Genomic DNA, 12,940 nt, shown 5'->3' with positions numbered 1-12,940 from the left:
TGTCCTTTATATTTCCCTGTTTTACAAATCTTATCCAATAAATATGCTTTAATTCCCTAATTATAAAAAAATAACTTCAGAAGTGCCCTGAAGCTGCTGCTTCACATTCTGCAAACAAATTTTTTCTGTCACAGCCTTTGACAACTGGACAGCTTTATACATGATTGACCAGTTATTTAAGCATAAAACCAAATGTTCTTAGATGGCACCCACCTTTCTATAAATAGTTTTTAACTCGTGGACATCTGTTTTAGAGATCTTTTAGAAAAGAGCTTCCAAAGCCGTTCTACCTAACCCAATGGACTATGCTATTTCATGAAGTGTTTCTGAGGATCTGATCTCGTCTGAACCCCCTCTCTACCTGGACAGGCTGGGCGGGGGCTTCCAGGGTCCCACCTAAGGGACAGGACATGCCCCCAGCAATCAGGGAAGATTCGAGATGGATTAGAGTTTGAGAATCTCAGAAAAGTTGTTGAAAATGTTCTCATTTATGGATAATCTGAGCTTTAAATCAAATCTCTTGTATTTCCCTGATCTTGGTTTTTCTGCCCTAACAAACGCAGGCACGTGTAAGACATTCTGTAGACACTCGGTTTCAGTGCAACTACCTGTTTCTCCCCCTTCACCCCAAGACTGTCAGGTCGGCAGGGCAAAGTCTTACCAGAATCAAGCTCCAAGGGGATACTTCGTCAAGGGTTTTAGGCACTGAGACCAAACTCCGCGCAACTTTGGAACTGCAGAGAATGAAGAATGAAATGGGGGGAGCCTTCCTTCGACACACGGCTTTTCTGTAGACCAAGCACATTCTAGTGCACATTCGGGTGGCTGTTTAAATGAATCAGGCCATTTCTCTTAGAACTCATAAATCCGTGGGTAAAACAGTCCTCCAAGAAGGGGAAATTCATACTTCATAATTTTAGGGGCAGATGTCAAGCTGAGACGCCCCCACAGTGCATCTGGAAGCACTGAAGCAGCCCCCTGTTCTTCCCTCGGGGAGGCCGGCCGCGCTCACACAGCACGGCCACGGCAGGCGCGGGGCGGGGCGCGGGTAATGCACATTTGGCATGGCACCCAAAACCTCGTCTACCACATAATTAAAGGGGAAAATACCCACGCAGACAGGCCAGCCCCAGAGTGAAAGGCCTGCTATGTTTTTCCTGAGCATCGTTGTATTTTTAGTTGTGGTTCAAGGACAATTTGAGTGAATGATGGTTGTTTTCATTGCTAATGTGTCTCTTTCTCCTGGCAGCCTGAGAATATCCTGTGTGTGAATCGGGATGCTAAACAAATAAAGATTATTGATTTTGGATTGGCCAGAAGGTACGTCTACTTGAACATAGGTGTATGAATGGAGTTGGGAGCATGACGGGTGCTTTTTCTTTGCAAAGATAAATCTGATAGATATACCCCTTGGTTTCAAACCCTCACTTAGATTTAACATAACAAAAATTATGTTTCAGCTCTACCTTGCTGACTTGGGGGTTTGAATGTTTAGAAATTTCTACAGTGCATGCAAGAAAAAGATAAAAAGTTAAAACCTAATATAGTGAAGTTGTTAAATTTGAAAACATGAATTTAGAAACTTTAAGAGTTTGTCTTAGTCTTTCACATTTGTTCCATTTGTAAACAGATTTACTTTTAACAAATCAATAGTGTAAACAAGATTGCAAAGGGTCTGGCACATCTAAGGTTTTTAAGGGAACAAAGAGCTTACAGGGACCTCAGTACATAAGTGATGAACATAGAACAGATGTTGTAAATTATCACATTTAATTTATTCATTACTAAGGGCTTACTCAGTCCATCTACATGTCAAGGATCATATAGGTTTTTATTTGGTCAGATTCTATAATTCAGGTGATCTAATTGTTCTGAGTGGCTTTTCTCATAACCACTTCAGATTATGAAGGTTTTACTGTATTTTATGACTTAAGACTCTTAGAACATCTTCACAAATTTTTGACAATGTGCGATTTCCTTTAAAGCTTATTTATTCTAAATTTCCCAGATGGCTGAAGTTATTTTGTCTATAGACTGCATCTTTTCAATTTCCATGGTTTTTGATGGATGCTCTCCATCTCTCTGTGTGTCTTCTAAATTTCAGATACAAACCCAGGGAGAAGTTGAAGGTGAACTTTGGAACCCCAGAATTTCTCGCCCCCGAAGTTGTGAACTATGACTTCGTTTCCTTTCCCACGGACATGTGGAGTGTGGGGGTCATCGCCTACATGCTGTGAGCAGATCTCCAGGCCCTGCCCTGTATTCTCAATCGTCACGCATATTCTATGAGGTTTTGCTATTTTGAACAAAAGCTCTAATTTAGGTCTTTTAAAAATAAATAACACGGCACCATAGTAGGTCGCTTCCCAGGCTCTGTTGAGTACTGTGGGTGAAAGGAGTAAATTATGAAAAAGTACCTGTATATCTTCTTCTCTGGTCACTTCAACTCCTAGGATACCACCCAATGCCTTAAAAATAATTTAAAAAGCAGCCCTGTGTCCCCATCTCTTGAATGACTAATGCCAGCCTTACTCCCCAGAGGCCACACTCCGGTTTGCCACGGGCGTGTGTGGCGGCCCTTCTCAGCCGTGAATGCTGTAAGGGGGCCTGTGCTGGCCTGTGAGACACGCCATCAGGTGCAGCGGCCACCTAGTCGCTGTAGTGCTATGACGGGAGGGGGAAGAGGGAGGTAAAAAATAGATATATTATAAAATTATGTTTAAATATTAGGTTATTTGCTTTCTTTCAGCTTTAAATGACAGAAACACAAAAAGCAACATATCTGTAAAGGGTTTGAAGATGTTTTAAAAGATACTCACCCCGCACCCCATGTCTTGCAGACTTAGTGGTCTGTCCCCCTTCCTGGGCGATAATGACGCCGAGACCCTGAGCAACATCCTGGCCTGCAGGTGGGACTTAGAGGAGGAGGAATTTCAGAACGTCTCGGAGGAGGCCAAGGAGTTCATCTCCAAGCTTCTCATTAAGGAGAAGAGGTAACCCCAGCTCTTTCTGGGCTCCGGAGGAAGTTGGGGTGATAGAGGAGCAGTGTGCCGCCAGGGCTGTCGGCTCATGGCAGAGGACCGCTGAGTCCCCTTCGCGAAGTCTCTGATGCCGGCCCCGAGGTATCGGTAGGAAGCGCTCGATGCTCCTGGCCCAGTTTGCTGACATGTGGGACTGCCTTGGTGGCGAGGCTCGAGCGGAGCTGCACACATGACCCTCCTTTGCCTTTTGCAAAAGGATCTAGCAATTAAGGGCTCTTGCTGGGCCTCAGCCGACTCACCCTCAAAATGAAGGGTTTGGGATGAGCTTTTCCAGGACGCCTTTCACATATGTGAAGCATGGATACAACTCTGTGTAGCTGAGCATTTAATTATCACTCAGTTGAGGACCTGCAACGGGCCAGACGGTTCCAGGCGCTTTACAGACATTATCTCTTTCAACTCCCACCTAGTTCCCTGAGGTGGAAAGATCGTGGCATTTTATGGATGAACTCTCAGGAGTTTGCCCAAGGTCATACAGCTAGTAAGTGGTAGAGCTATAACCAAACATAAGCCTACCTTCCCCGAGGCCATGCTTCACTGTTACACATTCAGGGGCCTTCTCTACTCCGCCCTGCTGACACAACCTTCACCTAAAGCCCAGCCAGCGGAGAGAGTGGGCTTGCCTTCTAGTACAGTAGGTAGTTTTTAAGATTTGCAGGGCTAACAATACTTGTGTTGTTTTATTATCTTTTTGGCTTTTGAGTCATTAATGAGCATGACTGTGAAGCAATACACAGGAGGGGGTATGGAGGGGCTGGTGACACACACCATGGGAAGAGTCCGGGTCTGGCGCGGAGCCTGACACACAGGAGGTGCTTCTCCTGGCCTACAATCTGCCAGAGAATGTGCTGTGGGTGTTGACAGGCGTGTGAAACCCAGTCCCAGCCCTTAGGTGACTCATGATCTAATAGAAGAGAGAGGTATTTTTAAAAAGATGTAAAACAATGTGAGTAATGCAGAGGCAGAGCATATTGACAGGGGCCAGAGCAGAGTCCAAGAAGGACGCGGGGGACTTACCGGGCTGGGGGCTGGGTCTGAGAGGAGAGTAAGGAGCAGACATGGACTTTATCTTTGATGGGAGGCACACTTATGGAAAGCTGGTGTTGCTGTTATTGTTTATAACACTGCACGCTAAGCCGTGAACAGGGAAGTACATCAGCTCTATCAAATCTTTGGTCACATTTACTGAGAAACCTATTGAGAGACACAGTAAGTCCTCTCGTAATGTCATCCATAGGTTCTTGGAAACTTGACTTTAAGTGAAATGACATATAATGAAACCAACTGTACCATGGGCTAATTGACATAAACAAGAGTTAAGTTCCTATGGCATATTTCTGGTCACAAGAGCATTAACAAACTTGTTAAATGATGACCCAAAACACCAAAAAATAAAGGTGAGCTATGCATACATAAGAAAGATTAATAAAAACAAGGTAATGATTTTCCACCCCACTTATTCCAGTTCAGTGTCGAAAGTGTCTAGAGCCCGGAGCCCATCTAGTGGTTCAGGGCACAGGCGGGACCCACCCTGGACAGGACCCCCTTCCATTGCGGGCCTGTCACCCCCCCCACACTCAGGTGGGATAGAATAGACATACCAGTCACCCATGTGCACATCTCAGGGGTGTGGGAGGAAACCGGGGTGTCCAGAGAAAACCCTCGCAGATGTGGGGACAGAGTGCCACGCCACAGTGGCCCTGGCTGAAATCAACTTTTTTCTCAACACTGTAAGGAAACGGACATTGAACATAATGACGTTACTCGAGGGCCCGTAGTACAGGTTCACATGTTATCTGATTTGATCGCATGGGGATCCCGAGGGGTGTGGCTGCTGTCACCAGTGTTACTGCTGAGCGAAGTGAGGCAGCCGGGGCCCTGGGGAGAGTCGGCTGGCCTGCTGCACTTTCCGGCCTGGTGCTGCTCCCTTCGTCCGCAGGCTTCACCAGCCCCTAAGGGGCAGCGAGTGTGCGTGTGGGCGCAATGACAACTGGCTAAGTACTCAAGTCAGTACTTGATGAAACTAAGACCGACATCAAATATTGGTATTATAGAATATAAAATACTCTTTCTCAGTATTTATATTAATTTTCCACCTATTTACTTGACTCCTTAAAACTTCTTAAATAAAAAGTTAGTAATACATATTATTCAACAATTTAACACATACATTGCTTTTGCAAGCATCAGAAATCACTGTTGCATTTTGTTCTTACAATAACAAACATATGTTTAATTCTTCAGCTGACTGAGAGTTCAGTTTATGAAGCTTAGTCATTACACCAAGATTGACTACTTATATTTGAAAGTAGACGTTCAAGAATTTTGGATTTTTGCTCTGCTCTGTCTTGCCCTTGTTGTTACCCTGGTTGAATTAGATGGTAACCTACACAATGCTGACAATTCCCCAGCAGTCAGAGTGGATGCGAATTAGCACTGGGTGCCTGGTCTCCCAAGACAGTGGCAGAGCCCGGGCAAAGGGCAGGTGCAGGCCCGTCGGGTGTGTTCCCTCTAACCTCTGAATCCCCTTCAGCTGGCGAATAAGTGCAAGTGAAGCTCTCAAGCACCCTTGGCTGTCAGACCACAAGCTCCGCTCCAGACTCAGAGCACAGGTAACCAAGGCTCTTTGTTTCCTCTCCTGGTCGGCCTCGGCCTCTGATGACCAGATGCTGGAGGTACCTCAGCTTTAAGCCAGGTGCTTTCTAATTCCTTTTCTCTCAACCTTCAAATATTGTGCTAGTGTTAAATTGCTTAAAATGCTTTTATTGAGTAGTTTGTGTTGTTAAAATACATGTTAATTGTTATGTTTATTGTTAAATCGTTGTACCTATTATAAACTATACTATGCATCCCTACTTAAACACACATATAGCCTAGATTATATAAACATATAAAGTTTGGGAGATGATATGCTAATGTATGTTATTCCTCCTTAAAACAGAACTCAGAATTCTAGCTTCTATGCTTACCTGGTCTAGTCTGCTCTGGGCACCAAAAACTATAATACTCAGTTTGGTGCAGATATTAATATAAGTACGTGGGCAGGACACTCCCACTGGAGACTAGATGAAGATGACTGAAGTATTTGTTGAGAATAGTGGAGCCCACACCTGCAATAACTTCTTATAGTAAATTCCCCATCTACTCTCATTGCCTTAATTACCACTTATATTCTGATTCCCCCCCCCGCCCACCTGTCCCTTGGCATAGATTTCTTCCCTAAACTTCAGGTGCACATATCCACTGTGTACTGGACATTCCACTTGGATCTTCTCCTAAACTGAGCTTGCCTCCCCCACCTCCCGTGGTCCTCAACCATCCTCCCAAAACACCCCACTCAGTGCCTAAACCAGACCATGGGCATTTTTTTTTACTCTCTCCCTCAACCCCCTCATCTCATGTTTAATTCATCTCCAAGTTCTGCACTCTATTTTCCCTAATTGTTTCTGGAATCCGTCTATCCCCTCCATCCCCATGGTTATGCTGGTCTGGGTCATCCCTCACCTGAATGACCACAATAGCCTTCTCTAGACTATCTCCATCCAAATCACTATGGATTATACAAATGACAGAAACAGATGTGTAGCATTTATGTAACTCTACTAAACATTTAGGATGTTCAACTGGGCAGGATGCATTCAGAGCAATCAGCAGTCTGTGCCTTCGGGCTCACGGAGTGTAGGCCAGAGGCGAGCTGTCCCGGTGCCTCCGCCCGGGGTGCGTCTGAGACACTCTCTCCCCCATCTCGGCTCCTCGCCCTCCCCACTCCCTGGGGTGGTGGAATGGAGCTTTTCCACTGACCAGCAAACCTTGGAATGACTATGCTTCAGGTTCTCATTTTTTCCACGTTCAGTTTTTATTGAAATTAACTTTGCTTCTAAATTCAGCATCAGTACTCAATTTTATTTGTGTCTGAATATACCTTTCCTTGATAATTGGTACTGATGTCAAGTAAAAATAGACTTATTACCTAGTCGGTACCTTACCCAGCCTACATAAACTGCTTATTAGGGTCAATGACTTATTTTGGGCCAATTTTCCACCAATGTATTTTTACTGAAGCTTATTGGTGTCTAAATACACTTTGAGGTGGTAGGACAGTATGGAAACCACAGCAGATAATTAATGACAGTATACTGTTTAGAAAGTGTTCAAAAATATTTTTAAAACCATGTAATAACAACAACAAAAATCACCTTTTTGCTATTCTATCGAACTGCTGGGACCTAAGGTAGATAGATATTTCAAGAATGGTAAGAATTTAAAAAATATTCCATTGCATAAATCTAGTTGGTTATCATAAAAATTATAACCATCAGCACCGTTCCAGGCGCTGTTCTAACTGCTGTACACATTTACCTCACTTCACCCTCGCACCTGTCCTCTGCATCAGGCGTGGTTACGATCCTCACAGGGTAACAGCTGAGGAAACCGAGGAGAGGGCGTAAGTACTCGTGCAGGATCCCACGAGGCAATGCCGAGCCAGGGTCGGGGCGCAGGAGGCAGGCTCGGGGGTCTGGGCAGTGTCCCTGCCCCGCTGTCCTGCTGGCTAAAGCGCTGCTGGGTGACGGGCCCGAGGATGTTTCCAGAATGAGTTGTGTACCATACAGTTTTATAAACTATTATTTATCTATTTTAATTGTTAAGCTTAAGAGCACTTTCTTTTTACCCACTCAGCGTGCCTCTATGCAGTCACTAAATTTAAAAGGATTTTTTTTCTTTGCTTCTGTATTAAGCTCAGGATGGTATATGTGGTTCTCAGCTTCTCTTGAGACCCCAACCATCCGTACATAACCCATCCTCCATCTGACTCAGCTCTCGGAGAGGAACAGAGCATCCCAAACCACAAATCTATTAGAACCCGGCCAGCACCTACCACAGACAATAAACGCTTTGGGGCCAATGGAAGGAAAATATGACCTGGCTTCTTTTCTCCCAGAGCTAATAAGCCTCTACCTTCCATTTCCAGTCCCAGCACCACTCCCTTAGCTCCTGCCCTTCTTCAGATTCACTGAACTAGTAAAACAACCCATGCACTGATATTCAACCTCCACTGGCTCTTTTCTCTAACTCACAATCATAATTTCTTCAGTTACCACTCCGATCATATCACCCCTGATCAAACAGTTTTCAAGTGTGCACCGTGGTCCACGGCAGGCTCGGCCAGCAGTCCCGCCTGGCAGTGTGTCCTGACCCCGCATCCAGCCTTGCTTCCACTCCTCCCTCCAGATCCGCCCCAGTCATGGTGACCATCTAAGGCCTATTTTAAATGCCACCTCTGTTAAGATGGGTCTTCTCAGTCCCCCAAATGGAGGTGCTTTCTCTGCCTTCCTGAGCCTCCCATGCAGCACCTAACTCTTGTCCGCTGGATTTGAAAACTTCTGGAAGAAGCAGTTTCTGTGTCTGACAGGCCTTTGTAGTCACCGCTGCCCCAGCTTCATCTTGACTCTGTGCTCTGAATAAGTGAACATGTCAAGGGAGTTTTGACAACACACACACACACACACACGTGCAAAATGCAGGTGTCACCAGGTGCTAAGCTTTGCCCCTAACTGAGGGGAGGATAGTGATGGCAGGGGCTCCAGAGGAGAGTGGGGCATGTCTGAGCTGGACTCACCATATCTGTCAGGGCTCCTTAGCAACTGGGCTTCGAGAGCTTGAAGGGAATGTTCTACTCAGTAACAAGTTATCAACTGTAGTGTTTCATAAGTCAAGGACTGAGGAAAAAACTCTGACCCTTCCCCAAATGTCCTCTGGTTTTCCTAGAAAAAGAAGAACTACTGCTCGGATGCTCAGGACGTTGTGGCCCAATAGTCTCCAGAAGGGAGCCCTTGCAAGGTTGGTCTCAGGTCCTCTCCTGAGGAGGTGTGCGTGCAAACCTAAGAGAAAGCGGCTGTTTGTTGCACTGTGTGGGGAGCAGGGCGGTGTTCTGGCTGAGGTGGGGAGGGGGCGCAATCACACTGCAGCGTTTGCACCCCGGCTCTGCCATTTTCTAGCCCAGAAACCTCGATTTCCTGGCTTGTGGGTTGGGGACAGTATTACTTCCTAGGCTTTTGAGTGGCTCCAATGAAATAATCCAAGCAAAGCCCTGAGGCTGGGCCTGGCACATAGTAGATGCTCAATAGGTGCCAGTAGCTGAACAGAAACTCCTCTGGCAGTCTTTATCACAGTTGTGCCAGGTCGGGGGAAGTAATGTCTGTTCTGCATGGGCAGGTAGACCAAGCCTCAGATACTCAAAGACTAACTCACTCCCCAAAGCCACACTGCCCGTCAGTGGTGGAATGCAGCCCTCTCAATGTCTCCGAATCTAAAACTCACACCTTCTCTCTCTTCTGAGCTGCCCCCTGGTCTTCATCCAATTGTGGGCCCTGAGGACTCTACCCTGCTTAGAATTCTGTTAGAATTCTTTAGAGGGAGTTTTACATGTGAATATGCTCCATTATATCAGTAAGCTAGCCCCATTTATGCGCGAAAGGAGAAGCCTAGAAAGTGTACTTATTACAGAGGACTCTTAGAAAGCCAACATTATGTCCTTGTTGGGGGGCCATTTGCTCTCCAGCAAGTCAGCTCCCTAATCTTAGGCAGTAAGCCCATGGCCCTGTTGTCACTCAATTTTAACAACTATGTAGGACCTAAAATTTGTGAACCTGCGTTGTTGCTGCCCTCTGGTCTCGGTCTTTTATTCTGTATCAAACCTGGCCGTCCTTGGGAGTTACAGCAATTAACAAATCACCGGAGTGCACAGGAGGCCACAAATGCTTGGCAGTCCGGCTGGGCACTGGCTCCGGTGTGGCCTGGGGCTGGGGACTTGGTGGCTCAGGTCAGCCTCACTCCCAGGCTGCCAGGGTCTGCCCAGCTCCTCTGATTTGTATTTATTCTGGTCTTGAGGTTTCTGTTTGTCTGTTGGACTGTGTATATTCTTGTAAGCTTCCTTGAATCTTCTATAGAGTAAGAACAGGTAGAAATAAATCAGTGTCATAATAAAAGTCACAAACCAGCATTAGAAACGCACTTGGCCTTTGGTGTAAGGGTCACTTACTTAGGAGCCTATTACTTATCTGGAAATCTATGAACAGTCACAGGAAGGCTTGCCCTTTGAGCAAGGACCTTGACTTTTTAGGAAGTATGTTGCCACACGTGCATAAAGAAGGGGCTCCCCCGCTCCCAGGCCGGGTGGCAGTGCTCACCGGGGCACCGGGGCCTTTGCCTCTGCTGGGAGCCCTGGGAGCCCAGGCCATGGGCAGGCAGTAGCCTCTGTTGCTCCTCTGTCTCTTCCCCCTTCCCCAGGAGTCCTTTTGTCCCCAGCTACCGCAGGCCCCGAGAGTTTGGCACAAAACACCTTCCCGCACAAACCCAGGAGTCATTTCTGAGGCCTGGTGGGAAGGGATTCACTGGGTGCCGGGGGCTGCACTGCCAGGAAGGCTGTCCCTGGGCGGGCTGGGGCAGGTGGGAGGCGTAAGGTCCTTCCACACCGAGTTAACGTGTTGACGCCAACGCTGTGGAAGAGAGTGGCTGTCACTACACAGAGACCGAGACAAAAGGACTGAGCTGGCCACCCTGGCACAGGGAGGTAAGGCCCTCTTTGCGGGACTAGCTCGACCAGCCAGCTCTCTGAACCCGGCCATGTCTGCCTCCTGACAATCGCTTGGGCTGCCTGCCGTCCTTTCCTGAGTCCCTCAGCACCATCTAACCACAGAGAGTCAGTCACCTTGGTCCCCAGCAGGCTCGGACTGGTCATTGCAGGTCCACACACTGTGGTTCCTTCCAAGTTCATTTTCTTAGTTTTTGTTTTCAGATTAAAATGAAAGCTTAAGATATGAACTTTGGGAGCAGCCTCACATTTTTGAAAAAATAGCTCATTCTTCACAATACTTCCTGCCAGCCAAGATGGGGTTTTTGGCAAGATCTATTATGAGTAAAACCAACTTTGAGATAATATTGATTTTAGAAATCTGGTGGTTGAAGATTATTTCTGTGGAAAAAGTCTGACTTCCAGGCCCCATGAATAAGGCATAATCCACAATGTAAACTGTGGCATATAAATTTCCTGCAATTTGTTAGAGGCTTTTTGATGCGTTGAGGAAACACCCTAAAGATCTCTCTAGAAATGGGGGCATTTCACTGTGTTTCCACCACATCTTTTGCTGGCCGTGAGGTGTCTGTTTGGGACCTCCTCAGATCCATAGGAATGATGTAGGGCGAGAACGGTGTGGGGCCAGGTCAGATGCGGGGCTACAGCAAGTGGAAGTCTCCCCGAGACCCGCAGCCCCACTTGGAGCTGACAGAGTGGACCGTGGCAGCAGCCCCGGAGGGAACAAAGAGGCCTTGTCCTCCGACGTGGCAGAGAGCACTAAAATATCTTGCATAAACTGAAAACCCCAGCCCCTCTCTGGTAAGCATTTGGAACCTTCAAGGGGTTCTTTTTCCCTCACATGCACACACACATTATAAAAACCGTGTGTGGTTTTCCTAAGGGCACAACCAACTAATTACAATTTTAAAAGCCCTGTTGAATTAACAGGAGTCATGTTTTGCTTGCTTTGCAGGAAAACTGCTGGGGTGGCTGCTGCTTTGAGATTTTTGGAAAAATCAGCAGTTCTGATGCCTTGACCTGGACGATGACTGACGGCCTTGGGGGTGCGGGGTCTTCCGCTCTTGAATTCGGAGCCCCTGGTCCCAAGGGGACCCCCGCGCTCTGGTCCGGGGCACAGGCCAGGCGGCGCCTCTTCCCTCGCCGCCCACACCCGTGGTAGTGCGCGCGGGAGGAGTTCCTCCATCTCGAGTTTTTAGTTTTTATGTTTATTTCTTGGTTTTAGTCACGGGACAGGGGTGCATTATCTCTGCTATTCCCAGTTTTTTAGCACAGCCGTGCTGGAGATTTGCTTAAAACCTGGAGGATGCATTTGGAGGGAGAAGACTGCTTCCAGTCATTAGGGGTGCCTCTCCGAGGGGTGACCGTGTCGCCGGGAAAAACGCAAAGTCGGGGCACCCTGAACACGCGCTTCCCTGACGTTATTAGTTTAGTTTGTTCTGAAACCCGGTGAATTCACCTGATAAATAATTTGCTTTCTCTGAAGTCCGAGGACAGAGGCAGGGCCCCGCCGCCTCCGTCTCCTCCCCGCTGCGCGCCTTCCCTGTGCCGGGCGCGGGGCGCGGGGCGCCGGGCGCGGGGCGCGGGGCGCGGGGCGCGCGGTGCTGGGGCCGGGACTGCGCCCGCGGCGGCGCGCCCCCGGGACGCGGTCAGCGGGGCGGGCTCCCCGCCCGCGTCTCTGGTTCCGAAGCGTTAAGAAGGGGCGGGAGCCCAGGCGGTGCCGCCCAGTGGTTAGGGCGTTGGCCCGCCTGCCGCGGGGTCGCGGGGTCGAGTCCAGGCCAAGGTCACGCACGGGGGTCGCAGGTTCCCCCGGTTGGGGCTCCTGCAGGAGGCAGCCGACTGATGTCTCTCTCCAGACCTCCCGCCTCCTTCCACTCTCCAAAATCAATGGAAATAATGACCTCCAGGGAGGATCAGCCAGAAAGGGGGGAGCGAGGCCAAGGCGCCTGCGCGCAGAGAGGCGGGCGCTCGGGCCTGAAGCGCCCGGGCGGAGGCAGAGCCGCAGCCCAGCGCCCGCCCTCCCCCGGGCACCGCCCCCCGGCCTCCCCGGGCACCGGCCCTGCGGGTCGCCAGCGGGTGCCTGTATTCGAGCGTCTGTATTTCCGGCTGTCAACGCGGCTCCCGCTGCGCCCGAGGCCGTGGGATGAAGTGACAGTGGGCTGGGGCGGTGGCCGTGGCCGTGGCCGTGGGAGCAGCCGAGCTCGCCGGGCTCCCCGTCGTTCCTCAGGCCCCGCGGGCCCTGGAGCGCCCCGCGCACGGCCGTCGGGGCAGGTCCTCGCTTTGGTGTAAGGAACAGAGGAGGCAGAGA

At 48.7% G+C, this 12,940-nt stretch overlaps 1 protein-coding gene across 1 annotated transcript in view; it reads left to right on the top strand.

Annotated features, from left to right (window-relative positions):
* Positions 1-8,906, top strand: part of MYLK4 (myosin light chain kinase family member 4) — a 76,491-nt gene extending 67,585 nt beyond the window's left edge. The window contains exons 8-12 of the mRNA XM_087820035.1: positions 1,250-1,320; positions 2,105-2,233; positions 2,841-2,993; positions 5,575-5,653; positions 8,808-8,906. Of these exons, the coding sequence (XP_087676161.1) occupies positions 1,250-1,320; positions 2,105-2,233; positions 2,841-2,993; positions 5,575-5,653; positions 8,808-8,855 (480 nt within the window). The 3' untranslated portion in view covers positions 8,856-8,906. The remainder of the gene's footprint in view (positions 1-1,249; positions 1,321-2,104; positions 2,234-2,840; positions 2,994-5,574; positions 5,654-8,807) is intronic.
* Positions 8,907-12,940: the final 4,034 nt, after the last annotated feature.

The sequence above is a fragment of the Miniopterus natalensis genome, chromosome 9, assembly GCF_054644295.1.
Source record: "Miniopterus natalensis isolate mMinNat1 chromosome 9, mMinNat1.hap1, whole genome shotgun sequence".
Lineage (NCBI taxonomy): Eukaryota > Metazoa > Chordata > Mammalia > Chiroptera > Miniopteridae > Miniopterus > Miniopterus natalensis.
Note: the sequence above shows the minus strand (reverse complement) of the source record. Positions and strands in the feature narration are given on the sequence as shown.